The sequence below is a fragment of the Fusarium oxysporum genome, chromosome XI (genome assembly GCF_013085055.1).
Source record: "Fusarium oxysporum Fo47 chromosome XI, complete sequence".
NCBI classification, from domain to species: domain Eukaryota; kingdom Fungi; phylum Ascomycota; class Sordariomycetes; order Hypocreales; family Nectriaceae; genus Fusarium; species Fusarium oxysporum.
This window is the reverse complement of record NC_072850.1, coordinates 1,044,234-1,064,606: the sequence shown is the minus strand read 5'-3', so window position 1 is coordinate 1,064,606 and position 20,373 is coordinate 1,044,234. Positions and strand designations below refer to the sequence as shown.

Genomic DNA, 20,373 nt, shown 5'->3' with positions numbered 1-20,373 from the left:
GAATGCCACCTGTTCTTGAAACGAAGTCTGAAGCTGTCGGTCCGACACCAAAAAGAAGCTCCTTAACCCCCCCCAGACTCCAGCAGTTGCACTTTATTAGGGAGGATAACGGCAATTTCCGTATTTTGGTATGTTTTGAGATAGAATGGGAAAATGGTAAGACCCTGGACAAAAATTTGACTTGTCGCTCGTCAACAGAAACCTCTTGCATTTGTCCGGATGTGAAGCAGTTTCTCCACCAATAACAAGTCCTGGCCTATGCTCAATAACTCTTTGCTATCGCTATCAGATCGAATGTGAGCGCTAAATCAAATCGTGCACTATAGTACAATGTTCCAATCCTGCAACTAAACATGCTTTCAGTCAGAGTAGTAACCACTGTTTCTGCTACTCTCAACATCCTTCTCGCCCTTCTCACTTTTCGCCTTCTTGACCAGCTTATCTCTCCAAGCCCGAACATCCTTCTGCACAACCCAACCTAACAAGACAATGGTAAGTGGCATAGCAACACACCAATAAACATAAAAAAGAGGTTCACCAGCTGCAAAGTCACCGTTCATAGACAAGATAGACGCCGCAACGGTGCAAGGCACAGCAACTGTCGCGATTTTTGCGAGCTGGCCAGAGCTTCGAGCTGTACGGTTAGCAGCGGCTGCTTGCTCGTTGGCAGCTTTTGTCTGCGTGTAGGAATCGTATGCTTGAATCCTGGTTGCGAATGCTTCGTCCATTGCTGCTCGTTGGGCGTACATGGTCATGTTGCCAGAGATAAGCTCGTCCAGAACCTTCATGTGATCTTGAAGATGGCTCCAGCGTCGTGACTCTTGTGATATTTGGATCCTCAGCCTCTCAATGGTCTGCGAGGCTAAGTAATGAGTATCATCACAACGAAATGCCTCATGAATCCGCCGGACTAGTACTGCCGCTTGTTGCAAAAGTTGACGCGAGTGTCGGAGTTTCTGGTAATCGGCAGCAATTGTTCGACTTCGCTCAATCAAAAGATTGGGGCTCTTGATGTCCAGTGCCTTTTGTGTTTCTACCAGTGAAGATGTCCATAACGTCTGGTTGAGATCCCAATTAGCGGTGATTTGGTCTTCCCATTTCCAGAAGACGAAGTTGCGAATGATGATAGTCGCTGAGAAAGGATCATCAGTGGTGATAATCTTCTCATTTTCGTATGCCTGGACGGCCACGTCCCATAGTGAGAGTTGATGTGGGTAAATATGTCGGTTAATTGAACTCTTTGACTCCGATATCACGTAACAGTTCGATTCTGATATCGCGATTTGACTCTCGTCAACCTTTTCTAGACCGTATGGACTTGGTATTACAGGATTTGGTTCATCTTCCGGAAGCAGGCAACCGTTGGGCACGTCCATTAAAACGAGCGCTAAGATCCAGGTTTCAGTCAGTCTACGTAGTCGGTGCCAGGAGCAGAAACGTACCTATCCACCCATCTGGGGTGTATTTCCCCCAAAATGAAATACAAAGCGTCGTGTCAACGAGCGTAGTCTCCGAGTTCAGCACAAACTCACTGCCTCGAGGACAGCTTCCACTGTAAGGGCTAAAGCACCAGTTTCCAAATTCATCGGGCATCTCATTCCATATAACTGAAAGTTGCGACGGAGCCTTGATCTTCCAGTACGTAGAGTCCGTGGAGTCAAAGCCTGACGGGTTAATGAGCCTGAGCTGTGTTTCTGTGAGATAGTGGGCTGTCCAAAACTCATGAGGGATGCCAAGTTTGACACTCAGAGCCTCAGCTATCCTGGCGTCCATGCCTTCCATGAGTATCAAACTTCGCGGAGGGTTTTCAGAGGGCTTTTTCTCGAGTGCCTGTTCAATATCCAACCAAAGCTGCTGAGGGTCGTTACGACGGTCCAGACGAGGAGATTCGGATCTGACGTTTCCGTCGTCGAAATGAAAGACTCGTAGTTGTGATTCCCAGCCATGGTCACGATCTTGCCATGGGTGCAGTGCGTATGAGTACGATCCTAACCTGTCTTCCATATTATCTCGGTATTCCCGCATCTTGTTAACAGTTTCTTTAAGTTCAGGAATCTCTGGGATCCCATCTGCGACTTGAGTTAGATCGTCTGTCAGTTAACATTTGCAAGTTTAATACCTTCAGCTGCTGCTGGAGCCATCAGCTTTTCAAGGTTGAACATGCTTTATGACAACGATCGGACAGAGGAAGTGAAAAGACTCATAAATGACCTATGATGAGACCTTGCGACGTTTCTACTCGATTGGAACGGAAATATGCGAAGTTGTAAGAGAATAGAATATTGTCAGCTTTTAAGGAGAGTAAGCAGAGATAAATAAGCGCGAAGAGTCTGAAAAATAACAGGGGTGAGACCCCTGCTTTTGGGCCTCGAGTTGAAAAGAAAGGATGGCGTTATCGGATTTGATTGGCCCGGATGCGACATTTATTTGTCGAGTTCCACTGTTTCAGGAGATAAGATCGTGATGAGAAACAAGGCTGCAGAAAGGACCAGAGGCCATGTTTAGAGCATTAATGAGCGTAGGATCATTCTAAGGACGAGACTCAGTAAGTATAGGAGTACAAACCTTAATATGTCTTAGTATCAATTGGCAAAATAAAGTATTGAAATACTCGACTTTCAATCTTCTTGTAGAAGTTGATGCGCCGAATTTCATCTAGTTTTGCCATGACGAAGAAATACAATTTCCCATGCGCTCTTTAGACAATTGTGAGTTTGTGTTTTGATCCTTCTTCATCTCTCGGTGACTATGCTTACTCTGAAGTATATATCATCCGTCATTGGCTGGCTTGATGTATCTCGTCGACATATCCCACCTCTGCTTGTTCTATTGATCACTTAATTATCTGCTATCACAATTTTTATCTTCTCTTTTCTTTAAAAAAACTCCAGGCTGGCCAAAGAGTATCACATGAAGTCGTTTGACGATGGTGAGAGGTGGAATGTAAGACGGTGGACATTACAATAACCTTAATGTTGCATTCTCCGCGACCAGATGGGTTGCAAGTGAGGGGAAATACCACTCGAACAGTTATTAGAATTGATACAAAACATACCATTTGCTTTCTAGGATCGAAAGTTTACCGCAAAACCTTATGAGACCGAGTTGCATTGATCTATCTTGTTGAGCTATTGATAAGCTTTATAAAAAATTAAGTAACTTCTTGAATCACCATGCCCTGAGCCCTAGCAGCGAAGAAGTGGCCTCAATTCACAAGTATAAGAAAAGGTATTTCCCCTCCTGGATTGGATCTTTAAAGTCGCCTCTTTCATGCAGTCTCTCCTCCAACCTCAGCCATGCTTGTTCTCTGCTTGTTCATGGCCGCATTGGCGCCAGCGACTCTCATCAATGGTAGTCCCATTCTAGGGCATCATGAACAAAGGAACGCCTCCATTGATCACGGCAATATCGTATCGCATGTTCTCGTCAAGCGTGATGTTCCACTGACCGCTCGAGACATTGAAGAAGCTGATCAACACGGCGTAGATCTTAACAAGAGTCAGTCAACCCGAGACAAGCCGCACGTGAACTTTAACTGACCCTGAGCGTTTTTAGTGTACAAACACTCCATCCTGAAGCACTCTGATGGTAGTGATTACTCTATCTGGGTCCACAGCTCATTCAACCCTAATTTCCTTGCTGATGAAGAGAGTGGAAATGACGTCCCCGATCTGGGGAAGCGCTGGGACGGGTTTACCGGCGCGTACAACAGAATGCCCAAACAGTTTAAAATAGATGAAGATTCGAATACATGCTCATGGTCAGATTGGGTAAAGCGAACGGACAAACACTCGGCATTCGCGGGCGGAGCTGATGCCATTATCCAATGGACTCGGAAGAACCGGGGCGGCTGGAAGCTTGGCCCTGACGACGCTTACTACAGCAGCGATATTCTGGTAGGGGGCTCCAACACGGGCGCCAACATGAGATTCTCCGTTCGAAAGAGCCAGGGGCGTACTGTCATCCTGGGGACTAAAGATGTCGGCGGCGTCACACGTGATGCTTTTCACAAATTCCGAAGGAAGATTAATGGTGTGTGGCGTATGGCTGGCAAGGGGAAGATGCGTTGCTGGACTGGGGATGATGGTGCTAGCTTGCTTCGGTGGGAGATTGACCGAAGTGATAGGGACGTCGAGGCCGAAAATCCTCGTCCACCAAAAAGTGATTCATACCAGTCAAAGCCAAAGGAACAAGCCGCACCCTCGTACTACCCACAGACGGAACAGTACCAGGAGCCTAACCCCCAGCAGCAGCCAGAGTATCATAGCCCGCAACAACATTACTACCAGCCAGAACGCTATCCACAGACAGAGCACCACTATCATCCTCAGACAGTGTACTATTCCAATCCAGTAACACAGCCCAAGCCACCAAAATACCAACAACCATATTACCCCCCTGAGGTAGCGCCCCAGCCAAAGACAGTACATCACATACACCACATGGAGGCGACACACCGACCAAGGCCAGTACCGCCACCAGTAAATCACGTATACGACCACAAGGTGACATACCGACCAAAACCAGCACCAACGCCACCACCACCACCACCAGTACATCACATACACCACTACCCGAAGATATACCAACCACCACCGCCCCCAGCGCCACCAGCACTATCACCAGCACTACCACCAGCACTGCCGCCAGCACTGCCGCCATCGATCCCGCCGGGAGGATATCGACCGGGAGAGGGTCCTCCAGGATATTATCAATCACCCCCAGCAGTTCAGTATCATCACCACGATCAAGCGGGCTACAAACATCGACCAGGCTGCGTGGGTTGTACTTGGCGGCCAAAGTTACGTGCGATGACTGAAATACGGGATAGCTAGGCTGGTTATAGTGCATGCGGTAGTCAAGGGATATTGAATTCAGGTCGGCCTAGCATAACGCCGATAATGACGAGTGTATCGCCCAAGGCACCGTTAGCCACCCAATAACCCTGCGAACTTGAAGTCTCGGTTATGAGTTCTAATCAGCTTTCATCACTGATCAATTGCTAGGTAAGATGATGTTTTAGAAGGGTTTAGATGTAAGCTAGTCGTGTAATACTTACATGGGAACTGAGGCTTGAAGCTTATCTCTATTCCCTACCTTAGCTTTCTAAAAAAAAACACCATTCTTCTTAGAGCTATGATGAACTTTTCTCATCTTCATGACCAGGGTGAAAGCAAAACCGCTAAAAACAGAGTGTTCCTGATATGCTAGAATATTCTCATTACCCAGCAAAGATCCAATTTTCAACGGCAAGTACAAGTTGAGATAAAATCCGTTTTGTTCCAAAATAATTTAGGCATTTGCACAAGAGAAGAATGGGCTTTGGTAATCATAGTTCAGCTTAGCCTTATAATGAATATTACATGACCAGTTTCCCCTGTTAATTAGGAAGATCTAACCCATTTAAACAAAAGAACCTCCATTAGCCCCGATGACCTGCCCAGACACCCAGGAACTAGTTGGACCAGCAAGAAAAGCAGCTAAACCAGCAATTTCCTCTGGTTTCCCTAGGCGTCCAAGAGGACTGAAACCGGCGATAGTATCGATGAGTTCCTGCGATTTACCCTGGAAGAACATTTCTGTGGCTGTCGGACCAGGGGCGATAGCATTGACAGTGATACCCTTGGGTCCCAAGTCTTTAGCAAGAATACGTGTCATCTGCTCAATGGAGCCTTTGGAGGACGCGTAAAGTAGGTAGCGAGGTGCTACTTGTGATTGGTGAAGAACACCGCTTGATACGAGGATGACTCGGCCGTCTCGCGGCATATGCTTAACTGCTTTCTGATGGTTGTCAGAGGGACTGTGCCCGAATTCATTAGACACGAAGACTCACTTGAACAAGAAAGTAAGGTCCCTTCACGTTAAGATTAAAGGCCTTATCGAAGCCTTCCTCTGTTGTACTCTCGAGATCATTCATGGGAGCGCATGCAGCATTTGCCATTAAGCAATCGATCTTGCCGAACTTCTCAACTGTCGCTTGCACCAGCTTCTCGATCTCAGCGATATTCGAGACATCAGCTTTGAAAGCAAGGGCCCTGTCGGAGCCTATCTTAATGACAAGATTTTCCGCAGGCTTGCTGTCGCTGGAGTAGTTGATTACAACACTCGCACCGTCGGCGACAACACGCTCGGCGACTGCTTTTCCAATTCCTTTGGAACCGCCTGTGACGAGGACGACCTTTCCGTTAAGTGACATGATGTCGAGAAGTAAGATTTAAGTGCAGTTGATGAAAAGGAGTGATGAAACGATAAGCCGTATAAAACTTGGAGACGTAGGACGAGCGTTCATATATATATAGCAAGATGCACACACCAAGCCCCTCATCCTTGCGGACCTGCCTTTCCATAACGATCCCGTGGCGTATCTAAGACCGGTTGTCCATCAGAAAAAATTAAATATCGGTGCAGAGATACCGGAGATACGAGATCTCAACCATTTGCTGGCGGCCCTCGTCGCAAATGTTAACTAAAACCCGACCGTCGCTCTTATGTCAATGGATTGACGACCTGGAGGTAACGGCTCGACCCGCCTTGAGTAAGCACTAGCGCATGCAGGAACATTTAGTGTATATACTCAATGAGGAATAGCGCTCATAAATGAGGAAGCCTTATGGATGGTGATGACGCTTACATCTCTGGAAGAAAACACAGGCTTCGTGGGGTGACTCCGAAACTGCCAGGGTCGGGCTAAGACCATGCTTGGGTTTGCTTTCGTCTTTGGCCGAACCCCTTGAGTGAGAATCCCCAAATGCTCTTGGTGGAGAAGCTGCTAATAGTCTTCTTGATTTATCCACATATAGTCCCCAGCATTGTTGACCATGCTGTCCTGCCCCAATTCCATGATGTCTCATCCGCGACTTCTTGGACATCGCGCCACGCCGTGTCTGCTGCAGTATCGCAGGCGACAGAAGACCACAGAATGAGCTCAAGTGATTCTTTCTTTACCAGATCCCAATCCCTCGCGTCTCCAGTGACTCCGCGCTTCCGCTCCACCATACTGAGGAATCCAACAAACCACTCTCTGAGCCCGGACCCAACCTGTTCGGTACAGAGGAGTCCCAAGATGCCAAGCCATGTCAGCAGGTCATATAATCTTAGATGAGTCGCTCGCTCCTTATACAGGATGAGCTGTGCCTGTAACCTCTGTGCAGCATGATGGTAAGGAGGCGCGTAGGAGATAGGGCACGTAACGCCCAATGAGAATATCAGCAGAGCTGTCTGAATGATTTCGTTGATCCACTGGTCTGCGGTGGTTTCTGTTGACCCGGACGCGTCCATTTGCATGGGCTTCTTGCCATCATACCCGTCCGGGAGAGTTGCGAGAAGGCGCTGTTGGATCAGATCTCTATGAGCAGCTAGAAGCGAAAGATCAGGGTTTGTCAACGCGCTGTGATGGTGTGCCTCTATGACCTTGACCCATACTCGCATGTCACAGATTACTTCTCGCACATCTTCTGCTAAACCGAGCACACTAAGACTGTCAATTATAACTGACGATTCCTCAAATGGAGAATGCTCGACAAAGTCAGAAGCGTAACCGAAGAACTTGGCCCTATCATGGGTCTCCTTGACACGACCGTAAAGCTGAGACACCGGAAGGTGAGGTTTGACAAGCTTTTGGGTGGCGCGTACAAGATCCATGTAGTTAAAGGAAGCTTGGAAGCCAGCGTACTTGACATTGTGAATGCCCCCTTTCAGATCCACCAGATTCATCAAGGCCTTGGCGTGCGAATCAATGAGAAGTCTGCTGCCAAAGACGTGGATCCAAGATAGCTCCGCTAACGGCGGATCAAAAGCCTTTTTGATGATGCCGTTTCCATCATCTGGCGACATCTCGGGACCACAGAGACTAAGGATGGCATAAAGAGTCTGCTCAGGTATTTCTGAGACAGGTTTCGTGATGTCTTTCGAGATATGCGCAATGGCTTGATTGTAGTGTAGTAAACTTTGCTTATCGGTAACCCGCGAGTTTCTCTTGAATGCAAGGTTCACTGCAGCTTGCCACAGACAAGCATGTACCAATGCTGGACCTTGAGCAACAAGCGTATTGTAGTCGAGCGCGAACGGTGGAATATGAAATGCGGCTGACCCGATCTCGAATCCTGGCCAAAAAGATTGCGTGCAGTAGTGAAGCAGCATCTTGGTGTGCGGGTCCACCATCCTGTCGGGGATAGCGCACATACTGAGTTGTCCAGAGGTAAGCAGAAGCTGTCTGTCATTTCTTATGGTGCTCCTCTCCGCCGTCGTCATACCCTTATTGGTCCTGCGTAATTCGGTGGATTCTTGCTCTGATGGTAGTTCCTTGCTGGCTCTTTTACGACGATGCATGGATTTGGCGAGATGTGACCTGGCACTTGATTGTCGGAGCTCAACCTCACGGCGGCTGTTGGGCTCTGCTGTTATCGCAGGTAAGAAATGAAAGGCGATTTCTTTCCTAGCGCTCGAGCCGGCGATTCCATTCATCTTGTTCCATCTGCATCGAATAATAGTCCTAGTTTCATGGGCGTCTCTTGGTTCATTTGCATTGCTTACATTAAGACGGGACTGTGATGAGGGGATCGTCATCGATGGAACCTGGATGAGGTTTCGGCTGACTAAGAAGGCACTTAAGTACAAGGTACGACTCCTTGCTGACACTGGAACCTGTGAAGAGAAGTACAGGTTACTTTCATCAGTTCGGACTCAACGGATTCCGTTTCCACAATGCTCGATTCTCGCGCACTATTGGGAGACCAAGTCACCTCAGACTCCAAAACAGTTCCGTATATCTAGCCGCTCCAACACTGCCGTCTATGGCTTATGCTGTATTTATAGTCAAAGAAAGAACATCACGTTTGGGAGATGCGGGCATTGGAGAATACTATGTGAGTTGAGAGTTCGCGGTAAAGTCTGCTACAATACAAAACGTCTTTCCTATCCTAGACGATCAAAACTCCGAAAGCAAAACAAGTACATATAGCTGGCACTCTGCCGCTTCCACGTCCAAAAATCGCCCGTCCATGCCCACCCAATTGTCCTCAGTCAAGGGCCGAAAGTTCAACAATCAGCCACTTTCTGAATCCTAATACGCAGGATGATAGAAACAAAAGCTAGAGTCGCATTCACTCACATCGACGACTCGCTCTTTCACCATTTTGGCCTCACTGCGGTCCGACGGGAGACCAGTCAATGGATTGAGGTTGCCAAGGAAGAAGGGTCCAATGACACTCAGCGGGAAAAGCCAAAATCCAATTGCAGGGGGCGGTCCCTGGTTGTACTCTCGGTACTCCCGCTGTGAATTGTTGTAGGCGAGCCTATATTCACGCGGATCGCCGTTGGTGGGAATAAACTCCGGCTCATAGTTGTAGGTGAGCATGAAAAGCTCATTAGTCAAATTGGACTTGTACACATCTTCCGGGATCTTCAGCTCCTCCATGAGAAGGCAGAACGAGTAATACCCTCGACGTGGGTCCTCCTTGCCGATGTGAACGGCCTTCAGTTCGTTTTCGTATAAACCGGATTCATAGTTAAAAGCACCTCGATCATAGCTCTCGGTGTCGATACGTTTGTCGACAAAGCGAAGCGAGGAGTTGATGACCCGCAGGTCACTTCCGTACATTAAAAGCTCAGGCTTGGCCACGCGCCCAACAAATGTAAGAACCCCGATTCTTCGGATGGCGTCCGTGAAAAGAGTGTGCTCGTTCTCATCCAGGGAAAATACTCCATCGATGTGGCGGAATTCGCAGTCGAGGGCCAAGTTGACCAGGCCGATATTATGCTTGTCTGCGGTAAAAATAGTGTCCGAGAACTTCTCGAAGTGCTGGAGGGAGCAGCACTGAGTCTCTACCTGAATGGTGTCTAATTCGGGGCAAAGAAATAGGGTTCCATCGACGCTGCCATCGGGGCCCATTCGACGGCAAGGAATTTGAACACGGTAAAACGTCTTGGCGACGTTGCGCGACTCCGATGTTGTGTTTAGAAGCGCGTGGTACGCCGCACTCTTCTTGACGAAGATCTCGTATTGCTTTTCGTCATCGTCATCGACAAGGAAGACCTTGCTGTGCCGGCAGTTCCAGATTGAGAACTCCCAGTTGTTGTCATCGGCAAGGAGGACCTTGATGTGTCGATAGTTCAAAAGTGAAGACTCCCAGATTTTATGACGGAGGTCATAAGGTAGTTTGTTGAACACGTGGAACTCGGAAGTGGAAGGCTCGTGAGGCATGAGGATGCAGTCATCCAGCTGCTGCTTAGTGTAGGGAACCAGAGCCATCTTTGTTGCTGCTGGTGCTCGAAGGGAACCAAGAAATTTGCGCAAATAGTGATCGTTGAGATGTTTTGTATTGTATGTAAGGTCGGGAAGAGTAGTGAGAAAGTTATGTGAGGATAGAGAAAGGGCTGGGTAAGGAAAAAGGTTTGTGTTTGAAGGAAGAGAAGTTTGAGAGGGAGTAAAGTTGGTGGAGATGGGGATTTAACATAAGCACGGGATAACAGGCACTCGCGCGTTATGTTTTGGCAATGGCACGGTCTCAGGCTAGTGTAAGCAGAAGAGTTCCGCGCATTAGAACTTCAGTCTCCTGCTGCGAGTTACAGTGTTGGCGCAACTCTGCCAGTGTGAGAGCATCACGAAAAGCGGGACCACGTGTGAAAGGCAGAGGCCGTTTGCCTCCAAGTGATAGTGGGAACCTATTGTTTAGTTCTTGGGTCACGTAGAGCTAAGATCTACTGGAACATGAATCACGATGTCATACGTATTGTTCGCGTTCAGTTGCCTCTCACACTGTCAGAAGTCAAGTTGGACGCCGAACAACGTACTCAAAGCGAGTGCGCTCCCCTGATATCAAGACATGAACATCGGATGAAATTTTGATACATTGATGGGATGAAACTCGTCTGTTTGGTGCCACTCTACAAATATCCTCTATGGTCTCGTGTATGAGATTTTTGGACTTTTCCTGAATGCGTCACAAGCTCACCTTCAGTCACAAACAAAGCCTGAAGATGACTCACCTAGAGAACGGTTTAGGATAACGAAGCATAAATTCGACACTGCCAATGTAGAAACTTCTGCCAGTACCAATCAGGCCAAGCTTCAGCCTTCTCGTGAACCCAATCACGTACAAGAGCTTGTCATAAGATACGTGCTGATAATTGGTTGATCTACCCCCAGCAACGACCTGGTTCTGCGGAAAGCCAATGTAGCTGGCTGATCAGATAAAAATCATTGATGGAGTGACTACTTTTATAATAATAAACAACGAGTGACAGAACCCGATCAAGCCTGGCCGATAGTTGGTTGTCTCCGTCCCACTACTTGCAAGTCGTCCTGAGTCAATTTCTCCAACTGAGGTACGACAAACTGACCATGAAGTGGATAGTTGAATAGACCTTCTGGCAAGAGATCCCAATCAATTCCTAAGTCAAATGAAGGAGTCTCCGAGATTTGGTTAGGAAGCCACGAGGTCGAGGGGCTATTATCTGCGAGCGGATTTGGAACCAGGGGCGACAACACCTCTCGACCCTGAGCACCCTGAGCATCCTTGTCTGCTAGAGGCGTCGAGATCTCAGCTGTCAGAGCAGTTCTTCCACCAACCTCCCCTGCCGATTGTTCATAGAGGGCTATAAGCCGAGGTTGGAGATTGAGAACGATATCTTGAACCCTTGGACGTATTCTCTCTTCTACATCTTGGAACTCAGATTGAAACAGAACTTCGAGCTCTCGTCGAACGAATCGAGGAAACTCTCGGCGAGCAAAGGTAGCAAAGGCGGCAGGCGTGTGGGAGTCAGATGGGCCTGTATTCACCATGGCGCTCATTTCTTCATGGTCTCGCAGTGTTTGTAAGTAAAAGGTACCAAAACTCCATGAGTGAGACAGTTTCAACTTACAGGGATCAGGTATTGTCGCAGGATCATCATCTGGAAAGAGGATCTGGTACATCTCCCTCCACTTCCCAGCATCCGTCATTTTCATTTCCGACTTCTTTCTGCTTTTAAGCTGCTTCTCTTGCGTTTTAGTGAAGCCATCCAAATTGGACTCGTTCGTTTTCTTCTGACATGGTGGATCAGTCTGGAGATGTACATCCCGCAGTTGCTCCGTCTTAAAGTCTTGCCAACAACGAGGACATTGCGGTGGTAGCGCATGTCTTCTGTACAGGTGGCCTCTTGTAGTTTCACCCGCATTAGCCTGCAGCTCTGAGACCCAATTGGGGATTAAGCAATGGGACTTACTTAACTCTATGAATCTCAATCCATCCAGGCCCAACGCAAGTCGCCTCCCGGCAATACTTGCCTGGGTCCCTCTTGAAATACGGACACGCAAACCTCAGTGGTTCATTCGCGTTTCGTCTTTCTGCAAGCTTCGCTTTTCGGACTCCCTCTTCACCATCTTCATCGTCACCGTCACTCGGGTCTGTTCGCCTTCTCTTCGGGGGATGCGAATGATTTTCTCCTTTTCCACGGCTTGGCTCAGTATGGTCACATGAGTCTGCATTTCTGCTTGAAGAACCCGAAGTCTCTGCCTGGTTCGATGTCATACCTCGAACATAGACCAACCTGGAGTCCAGCCATTTGCAAAGACTTCTCATCATTGCGTTAATAACTGATTGCTTTTTGTCCTCGATCCACATATCGTACACATCCTCCTCGCCCCGATCCGAGATAGTGGTTTCTTCTGTCGTACCCGCAGAGCTGCTAGACTCTTCGCAGTCCAGGATATCCCTGGATTCTTGTCCCTCCAAAGGCTTCAGCTGAGGCGTGACAGGCTGGTAGCTATCGGGACTTTCTTGCTTGACGACTACTTCTTCCTCGGTCTTTATTCGGAGCCCAGGTTTCCGCGCACTCGGTGGAATGGTGATATCTTGACCACGCGCTTTCTTTTTCTCTTTCAATTCCCTTGGAAATTTCTCTTGAGTATCTTGTGGAGACGTCACTGATTGTGTCTGGCTTTTCCTGAACATTCCGCTGGATGCTGCAGCGGCGGCGGAATTCTGGGGACCTTGTTCAGAAGCTATATCCGAACCAGCGGCAGGGAGCCCAACCATACTGCCTACCGAGGGCCGTGCGAGATTTTGGTAATGACCTGGAGATCTCCCGCGTACAACTAGTCCTACAGAGCGTCTCTCGGCGACCTTCACAAAACGGTCGGCATCATGTTCTCCTACATCCGCCAAAAGGGAAACGACCAGTTGGTGATATTGCTGTTGGGCCCGCCGCTTGCCGTTGTTCATCGTTGCCTGTTTGAACTGAACTCGCTCAAAAGTGTGCTCAGCGGCAATCAATTGTTGTCTCTGGCTTTGTGTTGATGTTTTTGCTGAGAGTTTGACAGCAACTGGCTTCATAATTGGGCCTTTGTCTCGCTTTGGTGTGTGCTGAACAAGCTCAATATTATGACCAATATCGCCAGCAACAACTGCGGTAATGGTCATTGCGAATCCGTGGACTCGGAGCGGCTCCGGGGAGCCCGGAAGGGCCAATTGAATATGTGATTCAGGCTCTTGTGGGAAGAGGCTATAGGAGCATATTACACTGAAGTAATTGCGCCTATAACATGTCCATTGCCCATCCGACTGGAAGAATCCCTTATCAATTATGGCATTGATACTAGGATCAATGCGGTGCCGTTGTCCATTGTTGTTGAGTCCCTCCAAGGTGCCTATGCTCTGGAGCCGTTCCAGTGGAGGCGTGGTTGCGTTCGGTGTCTCGATCGAGACCCAATGCGGGCTTGTATTTGGCGACACAGAGCGGCCGTGGTGGCTTTTCCGTCTCGAGACGGGCGATGGTGACAGTTCAAAACCCGGTAGACGGAGGGGACTTTGCCTGGGGGGTATATGGTCCCAACGAGGGAGTCTTTGATTGACATGATTGCTATCAGGTCTCCCACGACTAAGAATCTCGCAAGACATTTGAATGGCTTGGCTCTATACCATTAGTAGTTGAGCTATGGAGCTGGTTACACGGGAATGTTGAACATAAAGTGGAAGGTTTTGTGCGACCTAGGCAGCCATTTTAATACCTCAAAGCCCTGTATATCCTGGGTGGTTACAGTGCAGCTGAGTTTTGCCCAACTGCGCAAAACTTGGGTATGCATGTCAGCCGCAGACAACGATTGAGCCAATCATTCCGCCAAATGAGGCATCAGGAGAACTGAAGGTGTGAGACATCGGGGCAATTCATGATTGGATAATTTGTCGGCGTGGCGTCTTGGGGAGCCGAAAGGCCGTGATAATGCGATATCTAGATCACGACAACATTAGCCATCTGTTGACAATTATTAAGGAAACTACACAACTTTCAAGTCTGCTTTTAGGAATATTGATTAGTGTATGGAAACCGTTACAGATATCAAAACACAGTTCTATCCAAAAACTAATAATTAAATCTCTCCCCTTTGGACGGGTTCCTGACTAATCCAGCCCCCGCAAACCCGAGTCTGACAACACCATCGCTCATCTCCCATGCACCATATCTCACAGGCCCAATATCATTAACCGCGTTCACTATTCCTCCTACGTTCTGATTCGGATCCACGTTTCTCATAATATGCGATTCCTGACCAACCGTTCCAAACGCATTCGCGATCTCAAGCGGATTAAGGCTAACGTCTCGACCGAGCTCCCACCAGCCCCAGAAAGTAGGGAGCACAGCGAAAATACCAACCAGCGAGACTGCAATTGCTATCCACATCTTCTCGTAATTCGTCACGTATACAAGCGTCGTCGTGCCACTGTCGTATTCGACTTTCTGCTTGTCTGTCGTGTTGTACTTAGCGTATTGGAGACTTGCTCGAAAGCCAATATCGCGGGTGAGTTCGATGATGTCTTCCATTGGGTTGTCCCACCGGTCTCCGCATCCCGGGGTTGTACCGTTCATGGTAAGGTACTGGGTTGCTGGTAAACCTGTCGAACTGACATCATAGCCAGTAGCACCGGTAAAGCGCATAGAAGCTTCCGACTCGTAGAGCGATTTTGCAATCATGCTGAAGCCTCCAAGAATATTTCCTGATCCGGACATAACCATATCAGCAGGCAACATGTATCTTCGCTCTGGTTAGCAAACAGCTCAAGTAGTATGCTTGGAGTAGTACATACTTTCGTTCGATGAACTTGTCGTCCTTCCATGTTCCTTGAAGCTCAACCGTCTTACCATCCATTCGCACTGGAAACTTCGCAATCCCAGCATGAAGGTCGCAAGTCTGGATCTTAGCCTTTCCGCTGCACTTGTCCGTGTCCTTGTAGAGTGTCGTGTACCGAAGGAATGACCCATTAGCTAGGTCGTTCACGCCCCAGTCACTGTACTCCGTAACATTAACCTGGAAGAAATATGCTCCGTCCATGGCTCTCAGCATGCTTGCCCTATCCGTGCCAATTGTGAGATTGAATTCCCTCGTCGTCTCAGTGCAATTGACGTCGAAGCCAAAACCTTCCACTGCAGTTGTGCAGTTAGTGCAGGAAGTATCAAAAACAGCCATGTCAGATCGGCGACTATAGTTTTGGGCGACATCACTAAAGTTCTTGGTGAGTAGCGAAGTAGAATGAGTGCGGCCAGTCATTATGCACGCGTAGTTTTCGGGAAGTTCTCTCGCGATGTGAAAGTTCATGATGCCTTGTTGAGCCTGGTAGTGGTTTGTTGTTGATGAGGCGCGCTGCATGAGGGGACCGCGCAGGACAGATAATGTCATGAGAATGGATGCTATCATAATCAGTACCCCAACGACCATTACAGAATTATATGTCAATCATACCCAGGCCTAGTGTCTTCGACTTCCAAGTGAACAAGTTCAAGGCTGCTTGTATGATGCCAGTTGAGGAGCCATAGACAGCTTGTAATTGTTGCAACTGACCTATATCAGTCATGAACTCCTCGGTAGTATAGGTCTACTTACAGTTACCGGCTTGCCAGCGGCTCTCCAATACGAAATGGCCGCTCCCTCTGTAAAAGCACAAGCAAGAAAAGCGCCTGACAACGCAGACGTCAAAGCCAGCCATACCGTGGGCTGTATCCGCTCATCCCAATGATCAACAGGCACTCCATCACTATAAACGAGAATCATAACAGCTGCAATAGTCCCCAGCAACGCCAAGAGCCACATGCCAAGGCCGCGATAGGGGAACCGAATCCAGAAGCCGGGAAGCCAAGGTTGACTGAGTCTGGCGTATTGTTCCGCAAATGGTGTCGGGAGATTCTCGAGACGATGCCATGGCGCTTTATCCCGGTCGCGGTCGCTATTGCTTATGAACTCATCCTTCAATGGCCAAGGTGAGGCCATGTTCTGGGTATCCAGCATTATGGGGGAATTAGTATTAGGCTTGGCGGCAAAACTACCGCATTGATGACCAAGAAAAGAATGGGTCGAAGGAGCGTGAGATGACAATTAGTGTTTAAAAAGTGCGACAGTAAAAGACAAGCCAATGCCTCAAAGAAGTAAACACCTTCAGAGTCAGAGGCTGAAAGGTAGTCAAATGAAAGAAAAGAAATCTTCCGTTTCATGATCCAAAAGGAGTAAAAGCAAACAACCCTGGAACTAAACGTTGCATGAAACAACCAGGGTATGGATCTTCAATTGCCAAATCAGAAGTGCCATTTTCATCTGTTTTGGCCATGAAAACTGGAGATCTCAATCTTCAATACGAGAATTAGCCTTCTCCATGACTTCATTTGCCCCGCTGCTGTGGAATTTCGACTCGTGTTTCTGGCAGTTGTTCCCACAATGATTGTGATCGCCATATTTTATGAACGAGCTAGCATAACCTGCATAATTACGTCGTAGCACTATTTCACCGCCGATTCATCCGCGCTCTGAAGTCGTTTCATTGGGAATGTTCACACGTGATGAGGAACATTGGATGTTAACTATGCTTGTCTACTGGTAATTGTTGTTGTATGTCTTTGTGAGCTTACTCATCTTGCCATTCTTGATCGACATGACCCAGAAGCAAGAAGCTCGACTACCTTGGGCTTGTGAAAGGGGCGTTGTCTAGATATCACTGACAGTCTTGACGATGAGTGCACCAGTCTGGCTCAGAGTTGAGATCCAGTCTCTTCTCTATGCTCCATCCTGTGTCTCATAAAGTAAATGGAGAATAAGAATGTCTGATATGATCTTGGAATATTTTAGACAACGCGTATTGAAAGTCTAGCTCAGTTTGAGAATCTAAAGCTGTAGTGTTGTGCCTTGAGAGATGCAAGTCAAGCAGAGCTAACACCTTATTCCATCCAATTTTATGCATTAATAATTTTTTAATATAGCCAGACCTGGCAGAAGGCTTCTTCATTGAACCATTTCGTGAAGTTTGCTTGCGACGGCGACCTACCCGAGACCAAATGTGTGGTGCCATTACTGAGCCGTCATTGGCGGGACCATGGCACGCCCCACAATTTGCCGCTAAGTGAAGTCGATGGTGCCGTCCAGTTAGAGCAGGGATAGTTCAGAGAGCCCTGAAAAGGTCATCGCTACTGGGTTTGATTTCGAAAACTTACCAAAGATTGTATAATAGAGCATTATCTCTGAGCAGGGCCGTTGTCACAATTGGTTCCTTCCTGACCCTCAATTACCTCTCCCTCCCCGATAAGCAAAACCCTTTCTCACCCAATCACAACCCCACGATAAGCCTAACTAAAGCCAAGATCGCCAAGACGCCCAGAAGCTTAACCAAGAAACTGGGCGCAATCAGCAAAACTCCAATTGGTCAAGGTTGTTGCGTGCAATTAAGCCTCGTTTCTGGGCACCGTCATCCACAGAGCGAAAATCAGGGCAGGTGAGGACTTGGCTGCACAGTGATGCGAAACTGCATGTGAAACGGGAGCTGACCGTGAAATTAAAGTTGCGTTTAGGGTTGAGTTCAACGCTTGGGACTTGGCGTGGCTCGACGCTGACGTACTCTGTTCTTGGGCGTTATCTTGGTGTTTTCTGTTCAACCCTCTAAATTTCTTGAAATCCCCTTCTAAAGATGATGTGAAGCCCTCCTTGTTCCACTGTTCAGATCTCATCCTGCTCAACCCATCTCTACTCAATCCCTGCAATGGCAGAGCCCAACCCTCACCGAAAATCCATCGTAGCCGACCATCCAATTCGCACTTCCAACAACATCCAGTACCTAACCGACGACGAGATCTCCGAATTCCTCGACGATCTCGACCACAACAACGATGGCTTCATAAACTATAACGAAGTCGAGCGAAAGCTCGACCAAGAGCACGCTGAGCTAGTCCCCAAACCGAGCGCCCACCACGTCATACAGCGGGACCATACCGAAGATGACCGTGCGCGCCATCAATTCCTGCGCAGTATGATGGGCTCCGACGCGGAGAAGATCCCGAGGGATGAGTTTGCGAAGATGGTCAAGGAGTGGAAGATCCCGTCGTTGAAGCAGGCGAAGAAGGAGGAGGATGAGGATAAGAGCTATATTAAGCGCTTGCCGGGTTGGAGACGGATTCGTTCGTATTGGGCTGTTCATGGGCCAGAGATTGTGTTTCTGGGGGTTGTTATCGGTATGCAGTGCGCTTTTGGCATCTGGCAATTGGTCAAGTATCAGACCACGCCTGGATATCGTGAAGCCTTCGGTTGGGGTGTCGTCATGGCCAAGACTTGCGCTGGTGCGCTATATCCGACTTTCTTCTTTCTGATTCTCAGCATGTCGCGATACTTTTCGACATGGTTACGCAGGTCGTATCACATCTCACGATTCTTCAACTGGGACTTGTCGCAGGAGTTTCACATTCGAATTTCTTGTGTTGCTATTCTTTTGGCGACGCTGCATGCCCTTGGTCACTTGACGGGATCCTTTGTGCATGGCAGCGATCCTAAGAATGAAGACGCTGTCGCAGATGCTCTTGGTCCAGACATGGTCCCTCGCCCGTACATCGACTACGTTCGATCGCTGCCAGGTTTCACAGGCATCACTGCGCTCGGTCTCTTCTACATCCTCTCACTACTCAGCATTCCTCAAGTGCGAAAATGGAACTATGAGATCTTCCAGCTCGGCCATCTACTCATGTTCCCCATCATTGGTCTGATGATGGCCCATGGCACAGCCGCATTGCTCCAGTGGCCCATGTTCGGATACTTTCTCGCTTTTCCAACCCTCCTCGTTCTCGTTGAGCGCGCAGTCCGTGTTTGCCTCGGCTTTCATCGCATAAAAGCCACCATGAAGGTTCTGGACAAAGAAACAGTTGAGATTACCGCCGTCATCCCCAGCGAGCGACTCTGGAAGTACAAAGCTGGCCAGTATATCTTCCTCCAAGTTCCCAAGATCAGCTTCTTTCAATGGCATCCATTCACGGTCTCTTTTTGTCGGGGTAACAAGATGATGCTGCATATCAAGACCGACGGCAACTGGACAGCCAAGCTTCGCGAACTTGGAGGCGAATCTGGAGAGTCTGAGATTGAGGTTGGCATCAATGGTCCTTTTGGTGCACCCGCTCAACGATTCTACGACTTTAACCATTCAATCATCATTGGCGCTGGCATTGGCGTTACGCCATTCTCCGGTATCTTGGCGGATCTGCAGTACAACGATGACCTCGATCACGGTGGCCCGAACCACGAAGTTGACCATCCTCGCCATGACTCTGATGTCACTGCTATTTCTCCAGAACGCAATGGTTCAGCATCAATCACTAGTACCGATGCCGAGAACAGCGACAACGTCCCAGAATCCCCTACCAGGCAAGGAAGTGTCGGACGCGATCTCATCAACAAGGAGAAGCAGCCCCAAGCCGACCGTGCCGCCGCTTTTGCAGACGACTATCGACGCGTTGATTTTCACTGGATGGTGCGCGAGCGAAACTACCTCCTCTGGCTCTCTGACCTTCTCAACGACGTATCGATGAGCCAAGACTGGCATCGTGAGCACGAAGTCCATCCTCATCTCGACATTCGTATCAACACCCACGTCACCGCCAAACGCAAAAAGCTCACCACCCACGTATACCGTTGGCTACTGGAGATGCATCGTACAGATGAGCACCCTGCATCACCTTTGACAGGCCTTCTCAACCCCACGCATTTCGGAAGACCTGACTTTGACCAGATTCTGGATGAGCATTATGAAGAGATGCTCAAGTTCAGGGCAAGTAAGAGAAAGAATGGACGGGATAAGGAGGATGAGAACTATGAAGAAGACGAGGAACTCAAGGTTGGCGTGTTTTACTGCGGTGCGCCGGTCGTTGGTGAGATTTTAGCGGATAAGTGTCGGGAGCTTACGTTGAGGGGATGGCAGGATGGTAGTAAGTTAGAGTATCACTTCATGATTGAGGTGTTTGGTTAGATAGAACCTTGTAATATGCATGAGTACACTAATAAGACGGACTTTTCTTGATGAATACAATGGTGGCTTCAAATTCGGGATGCGATGGAAAGCTGCAGGATAAGAAAGGATAATACATTATTTTGATGTATGA

General features: G+C 48.4%; 6 protein-coding genes across 6 annotated transcripts; 2 read left to right on the top strand and 4 right to left on the bottom strand.

Moving 5' to 3' along the window:
• Positions 1–250: 250 nt before the first annotated feature.
• Positions 251–2,162, bottom strand: FOBCDRAFT_254008 (uncharacterized protein; the record flags this gene model as incomplete). Its single annotated transcript, XM_031192394.3, has 3 exons — positions 251–1,387; positions 1,443–2,069; positions 2,120–2,162. The coding sequence occupies 3 exons, from the start codon at positions 2,160–2,162 to the stop codon at positions 360–362; spliced, it is 1,698 nt and encodes a 565-aa protein (XP_031031240.2). The 3' UTR covers positions 251–359.
• A 1,134-nt stretch (positions 2,163–3,296) lies between these two features.
• On the top strand, positions 3,297–4,835 carry FOBCDRAFT_148371 (uncharacterized protein; the record flags this gene model as incomplete). Its single annotated transcript, XM_031192393.2, has 2 exons — positions 3,297–3,498; positions 3,556–4,835. 2 exons carry the CDS (start codon positions 3,297–3,299, stop codon positions 4,833–4,835), a joined length of 1,482 nt encoding a protein of 493 aa, XP_031031239.2.
• Positions 4,836–5,403: 568 nt separating this feature from the next.
• On the bottom strand, positions 5,404–6,196 carry FOBCDRAFT_254007 (uncharacterized protein; the record flags this gene model as incomplete). Its single annotated transcript, XM_031192392.2, has 2 exons — positions 5,404–5,781; positions 5,834–6,196. The coding sequence occupies 2 exons, from the start codon at positions 6,194–6,196 to the stop codon at positions 5,404–5,406; spliced, it is 741 nt and encodes a 246-aa protein (XP_031031238.2).
• Positions 6,197–6,405: 209 nt separating this feature from the next.
• Positions 6,406–10,249, bottom strand: FOBCDRAFT_254006 (uncharacterized protein; the record flags this gene model as incomplete). Its single annotated transcript, XM_059611078.1, has 3 exons — positions 6,406–6,542; positions 6,632–8,574; positions 9,110–10,249. The coding sequence occupies 2 exons, from the start codon at positions 10,247–10,249 to the stop codon at positions 6,787–6,789; spliced, it is 2,928 nt and encodes a 975-aa protein (XP_059466173.1). The 3' UTR covers positions 6,406–6,542; positions 6,632–6,786.
• A 1,002-nt stretch (positions 10,250–11,251) lies between these two features.
• Positions 11,252–16,258, bottom strand: FOBCDRAFT_254005 (uncharacterized protein; the record flags this gene model as incomplete). The annotated part of the gene is made up of 7 exons (XM_031192388.3): positions 11,252–11,769; positions 11,863–12,122; positions 12,205–13,892; positions 14,446–15,010; positions 15,063–15,663; positions 15,716–15,809; positions 15,857–16,258. The coding sequence occupies 7 exons, from the start codon at positions 16,256–16,258 to the stop codon at positions 11,252–11,254; spliced, it is 4,128 nt and encodes a 1,375-aa protein (XP_031031234.3).
• A 1,735-nt stretch (positions 16,259–17,993) lies between these two features.
• FOBCDRAFT_192066 (FAD-binding domain-containing protein) lies at positions 17,994–20,240 on the top strand (the record flags this gene model as incomplete). Its single annotated transcript, XM_059608717.1, has 2 exons — positions 17,994–19,547; positions 19,608–20,240. 2 exons carry the CDS (start codon positions 17,994–17,996, stop codon positions 20,238–20,240), a joined length of 2,187 nt encoding a protein of 728 aa, XP_059466172.1.
• Between the last annotated feature and the right edge of the window lie 133 nt (positions 20,241–20,373).